The sequence below is a fragment of the Amphiprion ocellaris genome, chromosome 15 (genome assembly GCF_022539595.1).
Source record: "Amphiprion ocellaris isolate individual 3 ecotype Okinawa chromosome 15, ASM2253959v1, whole genome shotgun sequence".
Taxonomy (NCBI): Eukaryota; Metazoa; Chordata; class Actinopteri; family Pomacentridae; genus Amphiprion; species Amphiprion ocellaris.
In genome coordinates, this window is record NC_072780.1 from 13,979,920 (window position 1) to 14,006,953 (window position 27,034).

At 39.8% G+C, this 27,034-nt stretch overlaps 1 protein-coding gene across 23 annotated transcripts in view; it reads left to right on the forward strand.

Moving 5' to 3' along the window:
- Positions 1 to 27,034, forward strand: part of adgrb2 (adhesion G protein-coupled receptor B2) — a 226,936-nt gene that overhangs the window by 152,244 nt on the left and 47,658 nt on the right. For all 23 annotated transcript variants that reach the window (XR_008604242.1, XM_035949388.2, XM_035949386.2 and 20 more), the window contains 2 exons: positions 15,342 to 15,468; positions 25,994 to 26,097. Coding sequence is in view for 22 of the 23 variants with exons in the window: in XM_035949388.2 (XP_035805281.1) it covers positions 15,342 to 15,468; positions 25,994 to 26,097 (231 nt within the window). In the remaining variant the exon portion in view is untranslated. The remainder of the gene's footprint in view (positions 1 to 15,341; positions 15,469 to 25,993; positions 26,098 to 27,034) is intronic.

Consider the following 27,034-nt stretch of genomic DNA (forward strand, 5'->3'; position numbering starts at 1 on the left):
CATTTATTTATGCCTCACTCATACATTTCCATTTCATTTCTAATAAGCACAGAAGCAACTCGCTGTCACACAAATGACAAAGCTGAAACAGCGATGCAACACAGACTCAGTCGACTGAGCAATCTCATTTAAAAGCATGCTTAAAAATATAACCCAGTAGGACGAGATGAATGTAATATACACTTTAGATAGATGGATGACAGTAAGCTCTCGAAGGGGCTGAGGGTCATTTAATCCTATTTCTAATCCCCACTGGTCTTCAGCTTGATCGGGGATCAGTGGTTAAAGAGCCGGGAACCCCACCCTACTCCCCCCCACCATCGCCGCCCATCACTGCCACGGAGTAATAAAGACCTGGTGTGCAGCGCAAGTGGCTTTAACATCCTCAGTCTGACATGGTAGATTGAGGCTTGCTTTGGGCTCAGACTCATCGGGAGCCACTATCAGCTTTGGCACCGGCCTCAACCTTAAATGAAGTAAAAAGTCAAAGGCATATTCTTCACACTGCCAAAAAACTAGCTGGGCACAAACCTGGCCAAAATGGAATCGCATTTACTTTACAAAAAAGGCATGGCGGCAAGTTGTGACTTTAGCCAAGTGTGTGACAATTTTAATTCCTATATTGGCAGATTCATGGCCTGCCAAATGCCATCTATATCTCCCCTGCGAAATAAACAAACAAGTAAACCTAAGTAAATGAGTGAAGGAACTGATTAATAAATTCAGTATATTGTCTGTCCCTTTTGGATATAATACTTGACTTTCAAAGTCTCTTCCTTTACATTAAAAGACAACTGCATCTGCTTAGCGTTGCACATCCATAATGCTTTCAGACTCAATAGACAACTTAAAAATAGTGTATCACACAAAACCTAGTGTCTACATTACCTTTGGGTAATTTTAGGCTGCCCTAAATAACATTCTATTGGCCTCTGGAGCTTCAGGAGCAAGAAACAGCAAATATCCACAGCTTCTTGGATGGCAGGGTTATCCTTTGATGAATTGTGAGTCCATAGAACAAAGATTAAACTTCCGTCTTTCATATTGCTGTATTTCCAGGACTGAGTGTGTTAAACACTGACGCTTGTAGGGGGTAATGTAGTTACAGACCGACTTCTTCATTAATTTTCTGAAGCCTTTGCCTCCACTAATGGGTCTCATATCCATTGTGATGAACTCTACCACAGCATCTTGTTTCCCTCTTTCTTTTCTTTCATTGGGTTTTGGGACAGTAGGGACTGTTTTGTAGCTTTGAGTATAGTTGTTGGCTGGACAAAATTACATTGGGCTACTCAATTTTTTTATTTTTTTTTATACTTGTACCTGCTTTATTCCTACATGTTCCCACATTTCTCCTTGTATTTCATTTTAGCTACTTATCCCAGTTGCAACGATTTTTCAAGCAACACAAGAGCGCGTTATTATCATGTGTGGCATCGCTGTTTGAACACGGGATGAAAGCAGCTTCACCATGGCAACCTAGCAATGTTTGAAAGCTAGTATAGTCTCAACAATAGCCTACTACTCACAAAATGAAGGTGGTTAGGTTTCATGCTAGTTGTACCGTTCTGGTTGGCCACTTTCAAACTGCATATTTGGCACGCTGTTTCCATCTTGCCATCGCTCAATTTAAAGCGCTCCCACACAGCTTGGGCGTTTTGTCTTCCGTTTTACTGCCAACGAGAATTGAAGCGTGATGTTCACTGCTAGTGAGCAGGATGTCAGGTGACCAACATATACACTACTCAGCCACAACATTAGAGTTCTGCTGGGAAAGTTTAGATCCTGGTATTCATGTGGAGGTTACTTTGTCACATACCTCCTACCTAAACATTGCGGCAGACCAACAACAGTGGGACTCCCCAATGGAACAAGCCCGATCCAGAGAGGCCCCATCCTGCTGGGTTCCATTGTCATAGTCCTAGTGTAGCACAGGACAGCCTTCAGACCATTTTGAAGACATGAGGGGGATCCACACAATATTGGCCAGGTGGTTTTAATGTTGATCAGTCTAACAAGCACTCAACTGACAGTGCAGTTAAAAAACATTTAAATATATATTAAGACTGTGATGACTAAATACACTTCTGCAGAAAGCCTACATTTAGGAAACAAAACACTAACAAAAAGCAAATCAAACAAATACTTAAATCCCAAAGTTGAAACACAAATAGCCCCACAACAAACCAATGTCCAACAAATCCAGATATCCAGGTCACGCTCTAATGTGCATTAATATTCTCCAAAACCTGTAAATCTGCTTAAAATAACTGCAGTTCCCTTTAAACAGGTATTGCAACTAATGTACAGATGTCTTAATTGTTATATTTTTGTGTTTTACATAACCAGCATCAATTTTAGGTTTTCATATGTAGTATCAGCTCATGTACACACATAAAATAAAATTTATTCTACAGTAGGCATTGAATGTGGCGCAGTGAAGCGGTGGCTAACATGGTCAACTCAACGTAATAGGATCCTATAGACCAGCCATGTTTTTGTCTGGATGTGTATTACCTCTGTCCATAGTTTGTGTGAACAAACTCGAGCCTATTGCTTTCTAGGAGACACTACGCTTCACCGTGACCCTAAGCAGGATAAGTAGGTAAGGAGAATCAGCTAGGGAGATAGCAATAATAGAATGGCATTGGTTCTATAGAGACTGCTTTTCTTGAGGATGTGGTAGATTAAGTATATGAGAAACATAAGGAGGCTCAAAATGGTTCTCCATATGTTTACGTCAATACAAGGTAATAGCCCCTGCATTTACAACATGGTGGAGATAATATAGGACAGTGTTTTACACAAGGTGTCTTCTTCATTCTACTTAGTTCCAATGCTTGATCTAAGGATGTTTTGTCAGAGATTGCTTTGAGATTAAACAGTTTTTTTTGAGCACGTCATTTCTTTTTTTTCAAAATGCGAAAAAAAATATTTCTGTCAGTTTTTTTAGCCTTCAATCAGAAATTTACCATTTGACAAATTTTCATACATTCATATTTCTTTCCTGCAGCACTTAAGCAGAAACACACACACACACACACACACACAAACACGCTTTACAGTGCAGCCACCAGGAGGTGGGGGCGGATGGCTGATACGGCTTGCTCCACTTTTCCATCTGACAGAGCAGAAGGGATCAAGACTGTGTCAAACAGCGAGTCAGTACGGCAAGAGGGAGTCGGCCAGTAGGGCTTATGTGGGCTCTGTCTCCGCTGGGCGTTACAGACATGGACAGGCTCTCAGCTCATTTCCCCGGCTATCACAACAGTCCTTGGAGAGCGTGTTAAGGTGGTAGATTCAGTTCTCGTTGCATAAAGCTCGAGGGCTTGTTGAGGACAGTCAGCTTTAGGTTGCTTTTGATGCCTTTAAGTAGCCTTTATGTGCTTAGATCAACTCTTAAGTAGCTGTATGTACCAACCTTTAGCAATGGTTCCTTTCTTGGACTGGACTTCACGGAAACATGTGGGTGGCTCGAGGAAAGTTCTGCTTTTTAATATGAGTGAAGAAGTTATTTAAATCAGGTTAGTGGGGGGGTTTACTAATTTCTTTTACTGCATGCATGATTGCTATTGATTGCATCACCATGTGACCAGTGTGGCTCGAATGGATCTCACTGTACAGACAGGGGTAACCTTTAGAACCGACGCTGCTTCCCGTGGGCAGAGTCTTAGATGAAGATGATGTTAGGTGTTTGTAGTGATTAGTATTTGAAGTTTAGATAAGAGCGAGTGGAAAAGTAGACGGTTGGAATACATTACCTCTTCACTGCCGGACCTGTAGAGCTTGAGAACCACTAGGTAAGTAGAATGTGCATCCTTTAAAATCTATTCTAGGTCATTTAGTGGTTGTTGTGTTAAGCTCCCTTAACAATTATGCACTGCAAATACACTCGTACAACACCTTGTATGTAGCCTTCTGTCAAGTGCATTTTTTGCCTTATGTTTATCTTGTTGACTCACACATTATCCTCTTTAGTCACGTGCTGCTGGAAGTAGGCTGAGAGGGCACTGTGTTAGTGCTTTATGAGACAGAGACTTGCCTCTTTGGCCTTCTTTTTGAGCCCCTGGCAAGACACTCAGTACATGTCTATATTTTAGAGAAATCTCTGCATTTTCAATGAGATGCATCGCCTGAAAGGTTGAAAAAACACTAAAAAAGACAAGCTTTAAGGCTTTTTATCCCCCAGCCAGGATTAATAATCCATTTTCTAAAGGAGACAGTTCCTTCATAGTTGTGTGTCCGTGTTAACACAGGCAGTAGAACGGCAGGCCATTCATGGCGGTATAGCCAAAACCGGTGTCTCTGCTTTTCCTGTTTTCTCACTAGCTTGCACACCAGGAAGAAAGATAATCCTGGGAAAGAAGCTTATAAATTAGCCCAGGGCCATGCCAGAGAGGAGCAGATAGGGACAGCTGAGGTCATTGACAAAGCATACTCACACGAGAATCAGGAAAGAAGCAGGAAGGAGGTTTTTGTGTGACACCCTCACATGACACGATCTACAAGAAAGACGAGTAGGATTAGGCAAGGACGGTACATTTGTCACTGATAAAAAAAAAGACCCATTTAAATTTTCATTTAAAAGTAAGTGACCCAGAATGAGTCTATTCTAAGCTGCCTTTGTGCCATCCTATAGAAATCTTTTCTAATATTCATATCACTGGCCTTGTGATAGCTACCTCATTTTTTTTCCCATATTGATTGATGCATGCATCAGGAAAGATGTTTAATTCATTTTTTCCTCTGATACGTTCCATAACACATAGGACTCGCATCAATAAATATTTCATGTTCAAGTTGCCGCAGTGGAGATGGCATTTAGAAACATAAGCTGTACAGTCTTGCACATAAACATCACAACAAGCTTCAGATAATCTCATAGCATGTTCTTCTGCTTATGAGACCCATCGTTACATCAGCCAGTGGACAAGAGGAAAGCTTAGTTCCTACAGAGTTTAGAATATCTGGGTCAAATACATTTATGCATTCTGCAGCACAGGAATGCAAGCATGGCCCTACACTGTGGTGAACACTCACGCATAAATGTATGCCGGTCAGTCCTGCCTAATAGGCGTTATGAAGGGTCGAGTAAGTACAGATGATTCGTGTCATGAGAAGATTTGCTTCATTGCTTTCCAGCTGAATTGAGAGTTAAAAGGCCAGTATGCGCTGCATCTGGTGAGCGTGCACTTTCTGCCCATGGTAGTCATAGATGTCACATCTACCAGAATAGATTCCATCAGCTGTATAACGTCAACTCTTATACACTTTTTTTTTCTCTCAGTAGCTTCAATTCTGATTGAAACTAAACCCCTCATATCATAAAGAGGTTACTGCTATGTGTGGTGTCAAGGTAGATAACCTACAGCACAGTTTTCACTTTTGATCTGATTCTCAAACTGGGGGAAAAAAGATTACATTTTGTTAGATACATCCAATAAATGTATAAAAATGCTTTTTTTTTTTTTTTTTTTTTTTTTTTTACAAGATCAGCAGACAAGACATATTACGCTGTGAGCACACACACCTAAATCCTGCACCGAACTTTTTCTTAAGCACTTTGTCCAGACAAATCATATAATCCACATTGTATCATACACATATGGCTAAAGACAATCTAACCTTCTTGAACTGAAGAAACTAGTCACAGACACTGAATACACACAGGATTACATTGTAAAAATATCAAATTAAGCTATGACAAAAACATAAATAAAGATATTTTCTTTCTACATGTAACAATCTGGAGCATTGGAAAATCCTGGGAGAAAAAGAGGATAATATTTGGAAATTCTGTGATGAAAACCTTTGATGTTTGCTGTGGTTACAGCCAGCTGGGCCAGCAGGATGATCCAGCCCTTGTGTTCTCCTGCAACATACAGGCAGATAATCACAAAATGATTGCAAGTTTGCAGTTCATGACATTTGAGCATTTGGAGTTTACTAATCTGACTCAGTCTACTGTATACTGAGAACTTTAACTCAGGCACTTTGCAGAAGTCTGTCCCATATTGGGAGACAATGAAGACAGATCCATTTCCATCAGTTTAATTACAGGCAGAGATGTGGTGATTTTTATGATGGCTTTTTTTCTTGCAAGATAATATTGATTATGGCTTTTTTTGCCCACATAGGCCAAAGAAATGGAGCACAAAACAAGGACCATGAACATGAAGCAGCTAAATGGAATTGAGCCATCATTAATTCATTAACTCCAACCTTAAAAAATATCTCCTGAAAAAAATGTCAATGTATATATGTGGACTCCACCTTTTACCAAGAAAAAAGCTGGAGGTTGTACTGCCCTAACAAGTGTAACTTGTGAGTCAATGGGGATCTAGAAGGCCTTAATATGTTAGATTTCCACTTGGATGTTATAGAAGGTCCACATTCACTGTAAATTATGTAATTCTCTAAGATCATCTTCCTTCCTCTACATCCTTCCTGTTACTGTATCTTTGGACACTGTGGGCCTATACATCATTTTTTTAGGTTGTTATATGTCTTTTGCATTAATACCTTAACTTGGAATTTTGTTATCATTCCTGTGAACCCCAAAACCCACAAATGAGTTTAAACTGCATTATTTTTAAGTTTTTTGGGGGGGCTTTGTTAGCCTTTATTATAGAGAACAGTGGGGAGATGAGTAGGGGAAAGACATGCAGCAAATGGCTATGGGTTGGACTCGAACCCATGTGCTGTGTCGGGAACTATAGCCCCTGTTTATGGGTCGCCAGCTCAACCTGTTGAGCTACCCGCTGCGTTTTATCTTTAAAAAAAAATCACCAAAAGTAAGCCGTTCATCAGAAACAGTAAAGGCTTTCCAGCAGTCCTTGAAAGAATTGTGTGTGACTTACGTTAGGGAAAATAACCAAATCTAAACATAAAGTTGGGATATTGAGTCATGCCAGATAAATGAAAACACCTTTCTGAGTGCGTCATTGGTTGCGTAAAATAGTATTATTGTACATTATAGCAGGATGTTTAAATGTTTGTTACTTTTATGCCTTTTATATTTTGATATGACATGAATGAGGTACAGAAATAATCAGCACACTTTATAGAAACTGAGCAAACACATCCATGTTGTTATCGCTGTTGAGTGTCATTGATGTTGATGTGCAAAGATGAGTTTTAACCCGCTGGTGTATTTGAATCAATGTCCTCTTGAGACCATTTACCTCCATAATCCTTCAAATCCTTTCATACTACAACAGTCGCTCTCCTTCCTGCTAGTCCTTCTGTCTGTGACTCATTAGCTCTCTGTTTCCGGCGTGTCACCAACTCTCACTCTGTTTCAGACAGTGGCTATACTCGCTCCTCTCTTCACAAAAGCATAAAAACACTGGGTTACACAGTGTCTGGGGTAATTTGCTCATTGACTTCACAATATTATGCACTGAATATTAGACCTAATATCTTGTGGAGACTTTACAGCAATTTGACTTGAAAGCATTCTTTTTTGTAATGAGGACAAAACTTTCTGTGATTTACATGCTACTGATTTCCATCTGTGCATGAAATTCTTTTTGTCATCCCCCAGTGCTTCTTCATCTCTGCTTTCTGGTGCTGTTTGCCCTTTTCTTTTCACATTTTTTTTCTCTGAGTAATATATTTGCTTCCCTACCCTTCTGACCACTGATGACACAAAGGCGAATATTTTGCAGATATTTGACGGCACATTTTGCCAGGAGGGAGCAAAACGAAGCAGAGCAGTGGACGAATTGGAATGCAATTTATTACTATCAAGTAAAAATGGACTAAACTGTATGTTGTGGCTACAGTCATCTCATAAATCAATTTTGGCAGCATTTGCCAGCAGCTGAAACAAGCTGATGATGGTAATCCTCATTAAATCAGACAGCCATGGAGAACAACATTTTCTCATGTATAACTGGTTTAATGCTTAACGGCGGCTTTTATTGAATGTACTAAATGTTACCTATTGCTTCAAATAAAGGAGTAATTGTAAGTGCATTTGACCCCATTGACTTTAAAGTACTGTCTTTTGGCACATTTGGACAAACGCACATTTGATTCTCGTCGAATCTGTGCCTACAAATAAATTTGGTATCCTTGAATTACTTCATTAAAAAAATTAGATTTTTTCAATCATTTATTCAACAAAAAAATTATAGAAACAATATTCTCTTCAGTACACTCCTGGCCTCAGACGTCAGTATTATACCCTTTAGCAGAAATAGTTTCTTGTAGGCATTTTGCAAAGCTGTCCAGCAATCTCTGATATTAACCTGGTGAAATTTTTGATGATTCTTCCTTGCAAAAGTCCTTCATTTGCAAGATGTTTGGGGACGGAGGGGGATTTGAAATGGGATTCAAATCTAGGGCTTTTCCTAGGTCGTTCTATAACCCCCCATCTCTTCCCTTTGAGCCATTCCATGGTGGATTTGCTAGTCTGCTTAGGATCATTATCCTGTTGAAAGGTCATATTCCTGCTAAACTGTGGGACAGATGGTCTCACATTATCTTCAAACACTCCTTGATATGATGCAGGATATCATAGTTGATAGAATGCAGGCTGTCCAGTCCCTGTGGCAGTCGAGAAACCCGAAAGCATAATATTTTTACCACGATGCTTCACAGTTGGCGTGAGGTTCTTCTCTTGAAAAGCTGTTGTTGGTGTGTGCCAAGCAGATATATCTGCAACATATCTTTGAATCCTCCACTTAGAGTAGACTATTCCAATAGGATGTGTATTTGTTAGCGTTATTCTAATGTTGTTTTTGAATAGCAAAGGCTTTTATATTGCAAGCCTACTGTGCAGGTCAGAGTTGAGCCATCTTTGTCTGATTGTAGACAACACTGATGCCAAAAGCTTCAGATTTACCTGGAGATCTTGTGAGAAAATTTTGGGGTAATTGATGTCTACTTTTCACATCAAATGTTCTTAGACTGAATTTGCTGGGGCGGCCAATCCTGGACAAATTGGCAGTGGTTTTTGCCTAGAGTGAAGTGATTTATTTCACATAATTTTGAGATCTCTTTAAATCCCCTGCCAGACTCAGAGGGATCAACAACCTTTCTGAATGCCGTAGAGAGCTTTTTTTTTTTTTAGAATTGGGCATGATAACACCACAGGCTTCACTAATAAAGAGAGCACAAGATCCTGGATGTCAGATGTTTGACTAAGACATGTGAAAATGTAAAAAAAAATAAAGCACCAAAATTTCCATTGGATGTGCTTATTTTTTCACATGGCTGTGAAGAGGTGCTTCGGATGAAAGACACTGGCAACACATCATGAGGCAGGTGGAGGGAGCCTTTATCAGGGACTTTACTTTTATACAGCTGAAATCCCTGCATCAAGCCCTTCAGTTTTTTTAGAATTCAAAGCATGTTTAACCTTTTTTTTGTGCTTCTTAACAGGGGGCAATTGGTTTTCATAGCATTGCCCTTTCAGTCAAGAGTTGGTGCCAATTTATTCTCAGAAGACTTAAAAGGTCAATTTACGCTATTGCTCAGGAAGTATTTTTTCTGTTTTTTTTCCTAACAGCTGCAACATCATTCTATTAGCAATTAGGGAGCAAATTGGGAAAGCGTTTTGATACGCTCTGGCTGTCACTGTACTGTATATGTTTTAATGTAGTGTAGGGAAGTAACGCCGTGGGTTTATCTCAAGCATGAAACCGTATTTTTAGCCATGCAACAGTGTGGCTACACATATGGTAATGCCAGTTTGCTGGACTGACACTTCTCACATCTCAACAACTATTGAATGAAAGTTATACAGTCATGTTTCCCAGAGGATTAATCCTAGTGGCTTTGGTGAGCTGTGACGTTTTGTCCTGTGCTACCAGCAGGTCAACATTTTTGCTCATCCAATGCATTTATTTCAACATCTGCAAGATTGATTGTCATAAAATGTGTTTACGGTTGCCAAGTGATGTATCCCCCTGCTTTGGCAGACATTTGCATTTTTGATTGAAATGTTTCAACTGCAAGTAATGGCAAAATTGGCAGCACATCTGAATGAATATTGCCATCATGAAGTCAAAATTTGAATTTGGATTGGACAAATTCTGGATTCAGACCAAATCATCCTCAACTGCACTTTGTTTTTTTGGCTGTAATTGGCAAATTTCAACTTTCTGACAAGCTGAAGATGATGGACAAGGTAAAGGTTACAGATACAGAAAAATCAGCATTTTGGCATGCTGATGATAGCATTTATCTCAAAGCAGCAGAGCCTCTATACCACCTCGCAGAGCCACTTGCCTGGCTGCAATCTCTGTGTCTCGTTGTGTGTATATGTAAGGCTGTGGCTCAGGTTGATCAAAGTAAACTCTGTAATCTCCGTGTGCACTGAGGGATAGCTACCTGTCAAAATGAGGCCAACTCTAACATCCATTAAGTCAAACTTTATTCTTTGTCAAAGTCAAGACCAAACAACAGATGCATCGATTATCGTAATGCTAGCTAACTGAACGATGCAATGTATATTTACACTTTTTATATATATATATATATATATATATATATATATATATATATATATATATATATAGTGCCAGGCTGATTTGGGATCCGTGGCCTATAAGCCAACTATACCGATATGTAGATGTGTTTGTACATCTGGTACCTGTTTTCCATGATAAGAAGAGTCAGCAGCAGCTCCTGGAAAATTCAAATGCTATAACAAAAGTAAAACAAAAGCCACGTCCTTTTAATCTTTCCTCTAGCTAAGCCTAACTGATGATCTAATACTTCTATCAGCCCAGCAGCAGCAGCGTGTATCCATAGAACATAGTGGATCTGCAATAACAAAGATCAGCCAACTTTTTTGTATGACATTAAACTAAATAAAAAGTCAAAGCTAGATTTTTGCTGAAATACATCAAAACCAACAATCAAATCTAGCTAAAGTAGATGAGGGTCAGCGGCCTATTAAGGTTGACATTCAACAAAGGAAACAAAGAGGTCACAGATACTGTGTATTTGTGTGTGTGTTTGTGTGCTGGTGTTATCTTTAGCGACCCCCTGTTGTGAGCTGTCAGACAGTTTCTCATTATGCCAACTTCCTGTTTTGCTGCCAGACTGGTGTAGAATGCTGAATATGTGTGCATAGAGGCAGTCCATTTGTGTCAGTAAATGAAAGGCAGGCATGCTTTCGCTAGTATGTGCATATAATACAAGACTGCAAGGTAACCAACATAAATAAGTCAGTCTACACTTTCTTCTATCCGTTCATGAAACACACAGTCATCAATGCACATCTCATCCATATGGCTACGTTTTACTTGTGTGAGCAAAGCCATTTGTAAATACTTTACTTGACATCTCTGGGGAGTTCACATAGAGAGCTCACATGTTTTTCAAATTATCTATGCATATGATGTTGGATAAATAGCTGAAAGCTCCACAGATTGCATATGTGCATGTTTCCCTTAATTAGGAATATAGATGTAAGACACACACACACAAAAAAAAAAGCTTAAAAATACCTCACACGCTTTGGTGGATTTCCTCATGAAAGGTAACCAGTGCACATATATTTTTTTCCTCGCTCTCCTCGTCTTTTTCATACATCTTCTCTCTCTCTGACGTGCGCAGAAACACACAAAGCCCTGCACCATGTTGCTACCTGTCAAGCTGTCTCTGCTTCAGTGCTGTGACTCGTTTTCCGATCTTCAGTCTTTGAAGTGTCACCGTGCAGATGATGATCATCAGGGAATTGTACTCACATCTCATTACTGACATTATGAATCGTCAGTCTCTCTCTGTGTGCTTGTCTGGTTCGTGCATGTGTGTTTGTGTGTGCGTGTACATTCCTTCATGCTCAGACATAGTTTTGAGAATTAATGTCGATGCCTTCTTGGCATTTCTAATCACAGTAATCGTGTTTGAGATCTTGTCACAGCAAAAGTGTGTTTATTCTTGACTGATGTGATGTACTGTGTTGTGGTTATTTGTCATTGAAAAATGGTTTTTAATTGTTTCCTTGCTTTATTAGATGATTTTGATAGATGTTTTGCTTTGTACGCTTTTAGTCAGTTTAGTTTTTTTGGATTTATTATGAATTTTTAATGAACAAAGTTGGGCTATGTTGGCAAATAACATCAAAATAAGACTAGTTTTGAGTCTGAACTTCAATATAAAAGCACAAAAACTGCAACAGCTAGTTTTAAATTGGCTTATTTGAATTTTAATGTTACATGTATAAAGAAAATGCTTAGCCATAAATGAAAAGTATGCCAACTGGTACCTGTAACTACAAGATGAGTGTCAGCTGAGGAAAAAACTGAAGGGCCGTGTGTAAATCCATGTCCTCAGTTTATAAATCATGCTCCTGGATCCATAATCCATGTGCATGGATTTGTAATCTTTGGGCACAGATTTTCAGTCCATGCGAATCCGCTGTCTTGCCAGGATAATTACCCTCTGATAGGAAGTGTGGTCCTCGCAGTGGGAGTGTGCATACATTCAGTGAAGGTGGTTCTTGACCAGCAGAAAATTTTCTACAGTGTGTCTGAAGGGAGACTGTGAATAAATGAAGTCCAATAATACCTCAAAAACAAAAATCAACACCTGTAACTACACAATGACAAATATACCGAGTCCCCATTGTGTCAGCTGAAAGAAAAACGAGGAAGAGCCATGTGTCAATCGGTGCTCTGTTTGTAAACTGTGGTTTTAGAATTAGTAATCCATGTGCACGGACATGCAATCTGTGCACATAGTTTGGCAATCCATGCTCGCAGATTTTCAAAACATGCAAATGGTTTTGTAATCAGTTGTCCCTTCAGGATAATTACTCTCTGATAGGAAGTGTGTTCCTGGCTGGGGGTGCACTCATACATTCAGTGAAGGTCACTTAAACCAGCAGAAAAAGATGCTACGACGTGTTTGGATCTATGAAATCCCAAAATAATGCAAATTTATCTCTTCAACAACGTATGACACCTTAGAACATGTTTCCATTGTTACTGCTACTTGCTGCAGTAGTTTGGTAGTTGTGTTATTGATTAGACTGTTCACAAAGATATGTTCTATATAGTTATGGGAAGCATCTGCAAGCAAAATGATCGTACTATACTGCAAAGATTAAACATTTAACATGACAGAAACATAATTTGGACTTGAGTAAATGGATCACACTTGAACTAACAGTCGTAAGGAAATATGATGAAGCTCAAGACAACCACGATGCAATGTGATTCACCATTTTACTGATGATCCTTATTGTTCCTGTCCCCATGTTGGGGATAATTAGATAATTTAATTACTGCAATTCCAAATCCAAGAGTGCCATTTAAAAACCAATGTCATGTATGTTTTTTTTTCAGTTGATACTAGAGTGGCTGCATAGAAACATATAGTTCTCCATATTTTCTTTTTTTTTTTTTTTGCTATTCAAAATAGATAAAATAATACATAGAAGAGAATTTCACTGCATTTTTGAAGTGATTTATTTGTGTGATTTTTCACCAAAGGTCAGGTAAAAATGCTTTATGACAAGAACCAAAGCAGCTTATTATTTTTCATACAATCAAACCGTCACCAAAGCATTCGTTGGAGATTTAAATAGTGCTCACATTTACAGTTTTTCCAGTCAAAGGTGACATTTTGTGCCCTGTTGAGTGATTTGAAGGTTGCAGATAATAATATCGTGAAGTCTTTATACAGGAAATGCTTTATAAAGTTTTCTCTCCATCAGCTGTTGAGGGTACTCATTGCTATTAGCTTGGCAAGAGGTAATTAAGTTCTGCACTAAAGCATTAGCAGTGGAAAAACAGTGCATAACGTGCTGTCGGCAATGATTGCAGTTCATATTTTCAGCTCCACAAACATTATATAGAAGAAAGAACAAAATGAACAAACACAATCTGTATTTTTTGGTTTCCACTGTGAAGCTTAGTCATTGTCAGTTTCCAACTTAAATGAGATTCAGTATTGTTGCCAACTGTTTGATACCACGATGAAGACGAAGACTACACTGATCAGAGTCACCGGATCTGTTTTCATTACCTTAAATTAACATTTTCCCTGTTGTGGAGCATTTCTTGTACACACTTTAAGGTTACCTCCCCTAGGACTGCTTTCCCACGCTAAACCCATGCATACTGAAGTCAGCAGCGATTGCAGTAATGAAGCAGCAGTGGCGTTAGTTCTTCTGTAGTTTCCAATAAATTATTTCATTTTTTCTTAAAGTGAGATTGAAGGCCCTACTTGAAACCAAACCTGGATCTTAAAAACATCTATAGGTGCTAATTATGCGGATTTTACACTCAGCTCATTTGCTCAATGAGGATCATTAGGCAGACCTGATCAGGTTGGATTAGTGTTCTAACAACCCAGACAACGGTCATAAGATCTCATGTTGCTAAATCCTGTTCGGCATTTAACCAACTTCAAACCAGTGACAAGAAGACAGAGAGCAACAAAGAAACACAAAAATTCCCAAAAACTTGTGAGAACTTCAGGGTCAGCAGTCAGTTAAACATTTCTTGCGGCCTTCTTTGCCATCAGTCATGAATTTGACCTGCTTGACCCCATCAGAACATCTCTCTAGCTGCTCCTATGTCTCCCATTATGCTCCCGTAGGTCTCTGGTGACTAGAATAGAAGTATATCTAGGGGTTAAATGTGAGGTTAATGCGCAGTGTGAACTGCCAGGGTAATTAGTTCAGTTCGACTCTTATTGATCGACCTCCACACTCAACCTTCTATTGGGAGCATTTAGAGTGAAATGGAGGGGTGCAGGGCAAATGAAGGTCAGAGCAGAGACATGTAGCAAAAATAAACTACACAAGTTTCCACTGTGTGAGATTCTGGGCACTCGCTTTCCCAGTAACTTGTTGAGTGTCGAAGCAATTCAGCATTTAGTCCTGCTTAACCCCCGTCCACCACTTAAGCCATGCTGCTTTTTGTTAACTGTTAGCCGATGCAACCCTTTCCATTTTTCCTCAAGCCCTCGAGACTCGTAGGGCATTCTTCCAAGTGAAGGGAGATGGGATAGAAAGAGGAAAAGAGTGAACAAAGATGTGAAAGAGAGTGTTTAGAGTGCTAAACACGGAGAAGAACAAGTGGGGTGACACTGGCTTCTAATGCCAGCAGGGTAAAAAAGCCTGTCAGTGTGCATGAGTGCTGATCACTGAATGTTAAACCTATGAGTGAATGGGTGAACTCAGTGAACTTGATGGTGCAGACTGTCTGCCTTCTGAAACTCCCTGTCCCCGTTTCACTGCTTTTTGGAGCTGGAGTTTACTATAGGCGTGTGCAGTCATGTGACAGCTTTTTTTTTTCTTTCTTTGTTGCATTTGTCTTACAGTCACTGTTTATGTCCCATGTGCCACCTCCCCCCCTTCTCTCCACCTCCAGGGAAGCTGGCGCAGAAAACTGGGGCACAGAAGGCTGCCAAACGCTCGCGTCAACCACTGTCCACACCAAATGCCTGTGCAGCAGAATATCCACCTACGCCGTGTTAGCGCAGCAAGCTAAAGACCCGGTGAGTCACCAGTGCATGCCTGATGCTGTCTGTGGGACTTGGGGGGCTAACAAGGAAACTACTACCAGGGGGCAGGTCAGTGAGCTGACGAATTTCCATACTATGAATTTAGCTGGCATCCTTGTCAGACGGATTATACTGTAAAATCCAACAGCCTCCTAAGGCTGTCATTTATTGTGTTTATAGAGAGCTGTGGATATTTAGCGCTTCTTTGACTGGCAGAGTTGGAATATGAGGTGTCTTACTTGTTAACAAGCATCTTTTCTTGATGGAAAACAGGTGCACTTTGTGCTGTCAGTTTTTAAATTTGTCACGATTCTATATAAGATGCTATTTCGATCACTCCATCTCTGCTTGTCTAATTATGTGATGATTGCCATTCTCCACATTATGCAACTTTTTGGAGCTTAAGCTCAATAAAGGTCAAGTTGTTCAGTGAGCTGCTGCCATGTGATGTGGAAGACAAGAGGCTTCAAGAGAAAAAAAAGAAAGATTTTGTTGCGTCTGTGTGTGATTTTGCCTGCAGCACATAACCTGGGCTTCTATAAATAGTTCACATGGCTTGCAGTTTGTGTTTGACTTGATTAAGGAAGGGTTTTTTAGCAGTTCAGAGTAGTGCTTGTTCTGACACATTGGCCAAGTCTTCTATAGAGCACTAATGGTCATCCAAATACCTGTGAGCACTTGGTTCACCTTCATCCAGAAGATCCTAATTCAGTAATTACAGAGCACCCCACACCATCACCCCATTTATTTCACACCTTTCTTCCATACAAATTCATTCAGTTTATTATTTATCCCCTTATTTTCTTGCTACCTTTATTTTTCTTACCATGTTTTCTGTTAATGTCTTTTTTCTTTTTCCCTCTCCTCCTCCTCCTACTCCTCCTCTTCAGCACCCTACTTTTGTCACTTCCTCTACACTCCTTTTCACCTTGTTAACACTTTCAGCTGCTCTCACAGCTCTTTGACTGCTGTGGTCACAGAAATGCTCCCTTTAGTGTTGGATGTTAATTTGTCTCCATGCTTACCTGCATCTAAGGCCCAGGAGGACAGAAATGACATATAATAATCAGGGAGTGTAAGGAGATCGGGTTTGGTTACATCTGTTGTCACACATTCAAATCAATGAGTGTTTTCTGTGTGATTTTTCCCACTTAATAGCTAGTTTAGAAAATGGAACCAATCCCTAGTAAGTACTGGAGGGTAACTCCATGCATCACTGAAATGGAAAGTGATTGTGAAGGATGGTGGATTTTGGGGAGGAAATGTTCAACCAAACAGAAATGGCAGCCCGGTCTCTGGTGGCAGAGATGGAAAGATGGAAAGTGGATGTTGTCTGCGTTCACCAGTAATGCATTAACAGCCAGTGTTGCTGAGATAAAGAGCTGTGTGCTTATGTGGGCACCTGTCCCTGTGAAACCTTTTCGGTGTATAACATCACTTCTGTATGGCTCTCAGTGGGGCTGTGCAGTTACTGTTTGCTTTTTCAAAATACATTGTTGTCTGCTCAGTTTTTAGGTGCCCTATCATCAACTTTACTGTTTTCATTAGGTAGTTGTTTTAAAAGAAAACCTTGAAAACTGTATTGTATTTTATTTGGACAGGACCAGAGACCAAAGAGACGGTCTGTATCATGAACACAGAGTAGCTAAAGAGTCAGATATTTCCCTCAGTAGTTGGTAGAGACCAAAAATAGACTTAAAAGAGGCTGGCCATTGGACTTACTGTACACACACTCAACTTTAAGACAAAGGTGTGTCAGTGTTGTTTTCACAGTTTATTTCTACTTACTCAAGTGTCAAAATGAAATGCCAGTTTTTAATGATATCAGCAATTTCTGGTTATACGGTCTAATGTCTGCGTTAGGTTATAATACAGTTAAAATGTTTTTGTCTTACCATTAAGAAAAAAATATTGGTGTCATGGTTGCCGGATTCACCCAAAATTGACACCGAACCAGATCATTTAACTGAATTTATTCAAGCTGCAGACAGTACTTTTAGTTCTCACAGCAGCAGCACACCATTAGCAGTGCTCATACCACATATTTATCCTTTGTTATTGGATTTTTCTTTCCAAAATGTACTTTGGGAGTCATTTAATTTTATTTTTTTTTAATGTCCATGGACTTACCTTTGACTTCTTAATCAAAGAACCATTCACTCAAATGTTGCAGTTGTTCATAATTTAGTGATGATTCAAGTGGCAAGGTTTCAAGCCCAAATTGTGAAAATGCTCCAACCGTGACTCACTTATGATTGTCTGTTGAGAAAATCAATAGAACCAAGGGAGGCAGAAACAGCTCACTCAACTACACAACTACATTATGATCATTTGTTATAATAGAGACCAGACAAACTAGCACCATATGCCTGTTTTCATGAATTAGTCAGCCTCCTTAAGTTAATTTTGATTGACGTGGTGATGCCTAAATGGTGTCAGGTCACAGAGTGATCCTGAGTGTCACAGTAGAAGACAACTGGACTTCTTTTTTTGGTTCAGTCCAGTTGCCTTCCAGATTACCATGACCTGGATGACTGGGAATCTATTCAAGTATGTCACAAACTAAGGCTGAAAGAAGGTTAAAGGTTCTTTGCATTGCTAAATTGTCAAGCAGTCTTCACGTCTGTTTCTGATAACTTCCAAAGTTGGATGTAACCATCCAAGAGCAGCTGTCTTTAACTTTTCCTTGGAAGGATAAAGCAGTTTAATCCAACTAGACATGGGTAAGGCAAATGTACACTGATGACCACGATTTGTACCTTAGGTTTTATGTCACCTTCAAAAGGCAGCCAGAAGCAGGAACCTGAAATTATCGGCTGCCTTGAAAAGGTAGAGGTCTCTTTACCACACTTTTTAGCAGTTATTCTTTTCTTTCCTTTTTGCTCTACCCCCTGTTTTCCCCATTCTTTTTTTTTTTTATTAAGTGCAAAGAGGGTCAAAATAAGGTGATGGCCTTCAGGTGAGCAACTGTGGTTATTCATTATTTTGTCCCTCTAAGCTTGAGTTACTTTACAGGGGTCTAAAGCCTATTACAGAACTCCAGGAAACATTAATTCCCATAATATAGAAAAACATGATGGCTATGACCTATAAGCTGAATGGGTCAGTCGAGCCGCTGTTTCTGGTTCCTGTGACTCCTCTTCCAGCTAAACAATATTGACTTTTCCCTGGCCACACAGCGAGCAGGTCGGCCATGTTGAGCAAAAGAGGGCTAGAAGGGAAAACACATTGACTTCTGTGGCATTTGTGACATCTGTGAAGAGTGCGATAGTCATTAGCAATTCATCATTCGCCCCCCCAGTACCACCATTAGACCCAGTGCAGAGGACCAGAAGGTATGGGTCAGTGTTTTTGTGTCATTGGCTCTCAGACTGGAGCTGCTGTGACGGTGCTGAGTGCACTTTGTTGCTTTAGAGTGCTCCAGAGTTAGCTTTTTACTCCAGCAGAGATTGGATTGTATAAAAGAAGAGAGGTTGAGAGGGGGATGCAAATTGGATTTGGCTGAAGATAAAAAATAAAAAATAAAAAAATCCAGACATGCAAACATAGGCATCCATCGACACAGATCTGGACGTATGCACTTAGAATCACTTAAACGCGCCGGCATCGACGCACACATAAATGTGCATGAAGGCCATTAAACACGCACACTCATATATGCGGGCGTCCAGGCTGTGTGGCTGTTGGAACAGAGCTGAGTATCAGCAGCCCAGCTCTGACAGCTTATCCTGGGCCACGGCGCTAGGGACAAGGGGTGCTGAGGATTAACCTCCATGTTTAATAGAAAAGGGAGGGAGGTGAGGGAGGGAGGGGCGGGAGAAAGAGATGGAGGGATTTAGAAGCAGTGGTGCCATTACAGGCCGTTTACAGTGGAGCGAGGGATAGCCAGTTAATCCTGTTTACTTTCTATAGCCTCTGAGATTTCCGTGTGCGAATATGTGTGTTCTGCTGTATGTGCGTGCGTGCCTACAGAGAGACCTTCACTATCTGACACAATGCAGAGGTTTCTTTACTTCAGAGAACCCGATGAGGGAGAGAGAGAGGGAAAGAAGGTGGAGTTGATTGAGTGAGGTCATGAAGCAACACAATACACCGAGCCACTTAATTCTTAAAGTGACTGCAGTGGGAAGCGGGACCCTACGGATGTGTCTGGACTCATTGCCTCCTCAGTGCTCACGGGGATCTTGGGATTGGGAGTTGAAGGAGGTATTGGCTTCATAAAAGTCAGTTTAACATTTTGCGCCTCAAGTCGATAAAGTGACTTACACCCCTTTTGCTTCAGTTTTGTCAGCACATAAAGCCGAGCTGACGTGTAAATTAATTACAGCTTTCGAGCGCCTGTCATACCTACAGTGGGATTCACGGCTCGTGCTTGCCTAAGCAGGTAACTAGAAAGGATAGCGAAAAGGTCAGCGGTTCAAACAGCAGCTGAGACCTCGATTCAGTCCATGAGTACACAAATGCATTGACGAGGAGGAGAAAAATAACACAGCCGACGTGGGCAAAAGTTCTTTTTTTCTCTGCTTTTCCATAACTTATTTATAAGCCAATTACTTTATCAAAGTAATTTTCTCCGAAGAACAATATCTGAAGTGATGTCTTTTCTCACAGTTTCTTTTACCTGCCACGCTAACTGCTTTTGGCCCAATCATTCTCAAGAAATGATTGGCTCTACTTGAGATGAATCGAGTCTGTTTCGTCTGCTATCATTAGTGCTCAAGGCACCTAATCAGAATGGAAACATTTAACAGCTGGGTCTATTATTTAGACTATTAATGGCCACTGTGCCTGATTTGACTATGGAAGGACGATTGGGATGACTGAAGCGCTGCAAGATGGCAGCTCATATTTTAACTTATTATAATTTAACTGGAGACAGTTTTTAGAAAGAAAATAAGGTCTGTCCGAGATGAAGCAGGACTGCAAGGTTACAGTATGCAAATATCTTGCACTTGTCAAATGTAATTAAAGAATGAGGGTCACTAAAATTTATGAGGGACTCGGCGTGGAATTGCATTAGGATCTCTGAATCCTTCGTCGCCTTAATTGAAGGTTAGTAAAGTGACAGGGGAGATGATGACACAGAACATGATGGGTAGAAGGGTGAGATGATCTATCTCTGTTTCTCTGGCTCATGATGCATAATGGCTGAGCGTGGGTATGGCGAGGACACATTCACTTGATAATTAGATATTTTAATTTGAGTGGAAGGTGTTGTTTTGGATGCGGTGCCCTTTTTGGCACAGTCTGAAAATCCCTGCAAACAATTTTTAAAAAGTAGGGGGTCAAGATGTGTTGGCTGATGTTTTCATGCAGTGTAACAAAAAAATAAATAAATAAAAGAGAAAAAAATCAATTTTGTCCAATATATGGAGGATAAGCGCCTAAATAAAATGTGATAATTTGTGAACAAATATGGCATGTCACAGTGAATCCTCAGCATCCCTGAAGAAAAATTGTATCTTGAATGCTGGCTATTACTTTGCACTTTTTGTTCAATACCTTTGTTTTCTTGCTGATACATTCTGCATCAACAAAGGCTAACGCGTGACTTGAATCCTTCACTTTTTGCCTCACAGTGTTGGGCCCCTTCAGGTTGTCACACATTGAAGAAGATTTATGGTTTGTCTTGAGGCCACAGAAGTCAGAGGTTGTCCAGCTAAAACCTCAAGGGTTTGCTGAAGTTGATTCAGCCGAAGTGGTGCCATGGCAACAAAACATGCAACTGAATAACAGGTTTGCTAGATTAGCAGCTTGTACAGTTGTAACATCTGTGGAGCTGCACGGTTTTGTCTTGTGTTTTTGTATGTACCTGCGTGGGCACAAAAGGAGCACATGGCCGCCTCGAATTGAAAATGCCATCTTTTCAGGAATTATTCAACATTTCACAAGGGGCATAGCATTTTCGCAGTCTCCATGGGACTGTGATGCACACTGCAAAAGATAAAAATAAAAAAATGCCGTGGTGAGTGTGAATGAAACCGCACAGATGCACACATATCGAGCATCCACAGCCTGTGAATGACCTTACCAGAAATAATAAATTGGCTGTGTGTTCAAATACATGAAATCATCCACATGTCGCTTGCCTTTTCCTGACAAAATCCTCCTGTGGTTGTGCAAGTCATGTCTGTTCTTCTGATGGAAGTGACGTGATAATGTTATCTTTGCAAGACCTATTTGGGGATAAGTTGGACTGAATGGCTGGGTTAAGAAGTTTGTGACTTTGACTCACTTTTCCCATTTTCTACAGTCACTTAACATGTTTTCCTAAACCTTAAACTTGAATTGACTTTTTTTTTGTCCAATTGGAAGCAGCGGAAGCTCGTTGTGGCCACTTTTTATTACACACGTTGTCACCTTTGAAGCTGATAAGTGAATGTGTTGCTGCTTATTTATGCATCCAGCGTTCGTTTTGCATGTTTCCAGCACCTGATGAATTTAGGTCCAATATTCAGTCTCATCTTTGCTCTGTTTTGCATTTTGACAACTCCTGTGGGAAATATGTAGCCTTTTAGCACCTAAATGTTCCACTGGCTTATTGCTAACATTCATTTGGTGCTAGACAGGGTGAATACAGTGAGTTTATAAAGCCTCCTCTCTGAAAACAGCTGCATGCTTCATCTCTGTGGGCTATAGCTATGATGAGAGCAATGAGACCAAACCAAAAGCAGCAAAGTTGTGGGGAAAAAAATGATCTGTAAGATGCTGGAACACTCTGTAGAGCTGAAAGGAACTGAAGGAAGTGTCAGGTGATAATAACGGCTGTGTAAGAAAGCGTTTGTAGCCTCCAGGTTTGAAAGGTTAAGCCAGTGCAGACATGCCTTTCTATTGGCCAGCAAGGTGCGATTCCTCTGAAAAGAAGTCTGATTTGGGGAAATGTCCCAGCTTTTCACTAGATTTTTTTTTTTTTTTTTACCTCAACAAACCTTTTTCTAATAGGTTGATGGTTCCAAATGATAGCCTCATGTCTTGTTTAATGTATTATGTTGTTTATAAATTGTTGTTCCATTTAGAATAAAATACACAATAATGCAGGGTGTGCTTTAGGGTGTGGCTACAGATTCTCAGTCAGATCCAACCTTTGCTCCTCTGAAGCTACACCTTCTCATCCAAACTGGAGACCTCAAAACAATAGTCCACAAACCAACGGGTCCCATCAAGTGTCTCTGTCCACTTCTTTTATACAGTTTGCATGTGTTTGGATCAGATTTTTTCACTTGCTTCTATTTTGATGTGACATTCTTAATATAAAAGTTATAATTAAGCATCATTAATCTTTCAATTTCACCATGTCTTTGGTTCATGACCTAATACCTGCAACATGAATAATATTCCCATCAGTCTTGGTTGAGTTTTATGAGCTCTCACACTATAAAATGCTCATATGAATCTGTGATTAGGAAGGTGTGATGCGTACCTTTGTCAGACAATAATAAAATACACTGTAAAAATGCATTTGTAAATGTATTTACTTGTAATTTTTAAGGGATATTTTACCATTTTTCCCACTTTTGTTAAATTACAGATAGTTTTTAGTAATATCACAGAAAAAAGTATTAATTTACATGTTAACCCTAAGAAAAATAAAAATTAAAAAGTGGTCAAACTGTCAATAATGTCCCCTGTCAATAATCTGTATTTTTACAAATAGTAATGTGATTTTTTTCCAATGTTCAACTACAAAATTGCACTTTTGATTTAATGAGTGAACATATTTTTTTCTGATGCTCTTGCTGCCAAATTGCCACAATTTTTTCTGACTCTTTTTACAGTGTAACTATTTGGTGTTTTTGATATGGGAGCATTTTTTTTTTCAAAGATTAACAAAGTCCACTGTGGACATTTTTAGGATTTATAAGAGACATAATATTTTCGCATTCTGCACTATGTGGGACTAGAAGACAAAACACAAACCTGCTGTAGTGGTGATGAATACACACAGGCATACACAGTCAATGCAAGTTCTCTAACAGTCCTCATATGGAGGATGCATTATTTAAGTAACAAGTGCAGTATTGTGAAATCTCTGCTCTTCATGTTTTTCCTTGCAGTCGAAAGAGAGATTGGGGAGTTAATGGAAAAGAGCCAGTGAGGTACAGGTGGAGAGAGAGAGAAGAGAGAGAGCCGCTGGTGAGAAAGAAGTGAAGGTAGAGAGGAAGTCGGGGATGAATGGGAGACACAGAGAGGGAGGGAGTTGGTAGCGGGATAGGTGGAGGAGGAGTGTCAGTGAGCGGAGATAAGTAGGTTAAACTTCCTGAGCTGAAAATAGCTATCTTCTCCATCACATGGTAGCCAAGCTGCCCAGGGGAGCCTGGCCATATACAGCAAAACCTCAGCACACTCTTTCTAATCTGTAGTCTCTGTCTCGGTTTTTCTCGCTTCCACTGCACACACACAAAACACAGGCGCCGCACATCTCCTCCCACTGCAACAGAATATCGCCACATCTATTTGGGGCAGGTCGTTTGCGTGGCACAGTCGCCTCCGGCCGGATGTGTTGTGTTTGTGTGCATCTGTTTGTATGGGAGTTTCCTCTTTTCATTTCCTAATTCCACATTATGAAATTAGATGCCTAATCTTATCACACACACAAAACCTAAATGTGTCAATTAAGGAAACAATATTAGACAAATTGACACTCTGAAGAGTTGAGGGACAATTTGTGGATGCACATTACAAGTATGAGTATAATTTCTGCAGTTAAATTTCTGGTTGAGGCTAATTTAGGAAAGGTATAATTTTTGCAGTTAAATTTCTGGTTGAGGCTAATTTAGGAAAGGTAACTCCAGAGGCTTGTGAGGTGTTTGTGCTTGTCATTTCCCATGTATCCTCACGTTTGTTCTTATGGAGCTCAAAAACACAGAAATGACTGCGTGCTCTTTGACCTTCCTTACTACATAATATCAAAAACAGCCAGTATCTATTACTTCTCACTGTCCTCCAAGACCTTCCCTTTTTCTTGGAATAGATACGTGTCATATGCCCTCTTTCTCTTTTTTGTGGCTGTCTTCTTTCTTATGAGGCGGTTTTGATTATGTTTCCACTCCATTCTCCTCCCAGTGTGTTTGTGCGCATGCCGTATTGGTATTCCAGCCCATTTCACATTCCTCTGGAGAAACTGGCTTCCTTTGATGGGCCAGGGAAAACCACTATAAGAGAAGCTTTGACTTTCACTCATTTTTCTTTTTCTATATCTGTTTCTTCCTCTTCCTACTCTTTACATTCACTTACTTGTCCTTAAGCCTTTGTACTCCACCGGTCTCTGAATTTCTATCCCATTCTTTTTTGTATTGGATTCTATATTCCTTTCTGAAGGAATAAAGAAGTCCTCTCTCTTGTTCCCATCCTCTAGAACAGACATGCATAAGCTCATGCAATTTAAACACTTACTTTCAATTAGCCAGCACTTCCACCTGGCCGCGCCTTTGTGTGTAATTATGTACTTTATTTGCGGTAAAAGACACCTTGTGCAGTTTCAGCGTACAGTGATAAATCTTTGGAATGAAAGGGCGAACCACTGTGGGAGGTAAATTGAGGTAAATTGTGTGATTGAAAACTTAAAAGCAGGCCAAACATCTAGACCATTTGGGACGCGGTGGGGTGTATGCTTCCCATGCAGCTTCATTTGTCTGATCCTCATCCTTTCAAAGGCACACCTTGGGAGCAGTGGTGCACTGTACATCATGACCCAAATTGCTTAATTATGTGCTGTGGTCTAGTGCTTTTACCCTTGTATATATGAAAATCCTAAAATAATTGTAAATGGGTTCACAGCAGGTGCAAAGGAAACTTTGCTTAACCCTCTGTCGTGTGGTTCTTCTTTGGCACTAGTCATCCCAAGTTTTTTGTTTTTAGGGGCTTTTTTTATGTCCATCAAAGCAAATATAAGTAAACTGAGACTGTAACTATAATTAGGAGGCTGTAAAAGTTACACAAGTGACAAAACATTGGTCCAGATAGTTACATTACTTCTGATAGGTAGCAACTTTCAGAGCAGTGTAATTATGTGTCATTATCCAGCTTCATCGACGATAACAGAGTCTTGCAATTCTAATTAAAAGTAATTGCATGTAATTAGCATGGGCTACCAGAGGAATTACAACTAGGGGAGCATAAGAGTGAAACAATACTGTAAATGCAAAGCAGGAGATATGCCAACAATGATTTTTTATCTGTGCAGAAAAGTTATTACTCTACATAGCACATCTATCTATTTCTCTGTCCTATGTTCCTGTTTTGATTGATGATTCATTTAATGATGTGTGCTTAATTATCTGTCAAATATTGTTTTTCATTTCATTTGGAAATGCATGACAGAGGCTGATGAAGCTCCTGCTGTGTTCACTGTTACTTGAAACACCCCGTGCAGTATTTTTTCTCTAATTGAATACCGTGCACTTCAATGACAAAAGCTAACCATTACGGTTTGATATGTAACATATATCTTTGGGGTAATGCCTTTTGCAATACATATTAACTCCCTCCCTTCCATTTTCTTCCTTGTCCCTGTCTTCAGGACATGGGTCCTACCAGCATGCCCTCTGTGCCCCTCATGGTGGGCTGTGGGGTCTCCTGCACTGCTCTGCTCATCCTGCTGCTAATCTACGCTGCCTTCTGGAGGTAAAAACACACACCCTGCACTCACATACATTACCATTCAAAACTTTGAAGTGACCGAGGCAATTTCATGTTTTCCATGAAAACTCACACTTTTATTCATGTATTAACATAATTGCACAAGGGATTTCTAATCATCAATTAGCCTTTCAACACCATTAGCTAACACAATGTACCATTAGAACACAGGAGTGATGGTTGCTGGAAATGTTCCTCTGTACCCCTATGTAGATATTCCATTAAAAATCTGCTATTTCCAACTAGAATAGAATAGAATAGAACAGAATAGAATAGAATAGAATAGAATAGAATAGAATAGAATAGAATAGAATAGAATAGGTCTTTATTGTCACTGTTACAGAAAGCAATGAAAATCAGTTTAGCACTCTCCGTGTAGCAGCATTAAAAATACACTATATAAGGCAATATTAACACACCCTAAAATATATATATATGCAACCGAAATATATGAGCAAAATATACAGTGTGGAAATGGTTTGTGGTTAGATAAAAGTCATTTAGCATATTACCAATGTATAGACTGTATTTTTGATTAATTTAATGTTATCTTCTCTTTCAAAAATAAGGACATTTCTAAGTGACCCCAAACTTTTGAATGGTAGTATATATTTAAATGTGTTATGCCAGTGTCTATACTCACACATCTCCCCTGCACACAGTGATAATTCCCCTCTCTATTGAAGTTCCCACCAGCAGAAAAGTTCGGTTTTGTGTGTTTCCTCCACTCTGCCAAAACTCCATTGAGGCCTAATGGGAAACAAATGGTTCATTTACAGCAGGGGGTGCTGGTTGGGTTTTTTTTTTTTTTGGTAACAAACAAGACAGATGGTGAAATCAAGCTAATGACTCTGCAACGTCCAAAAAGTCACTCTTCGGTCCATCAATCTGTCATGAACACTCATCTCGCACGCCTGTTCTC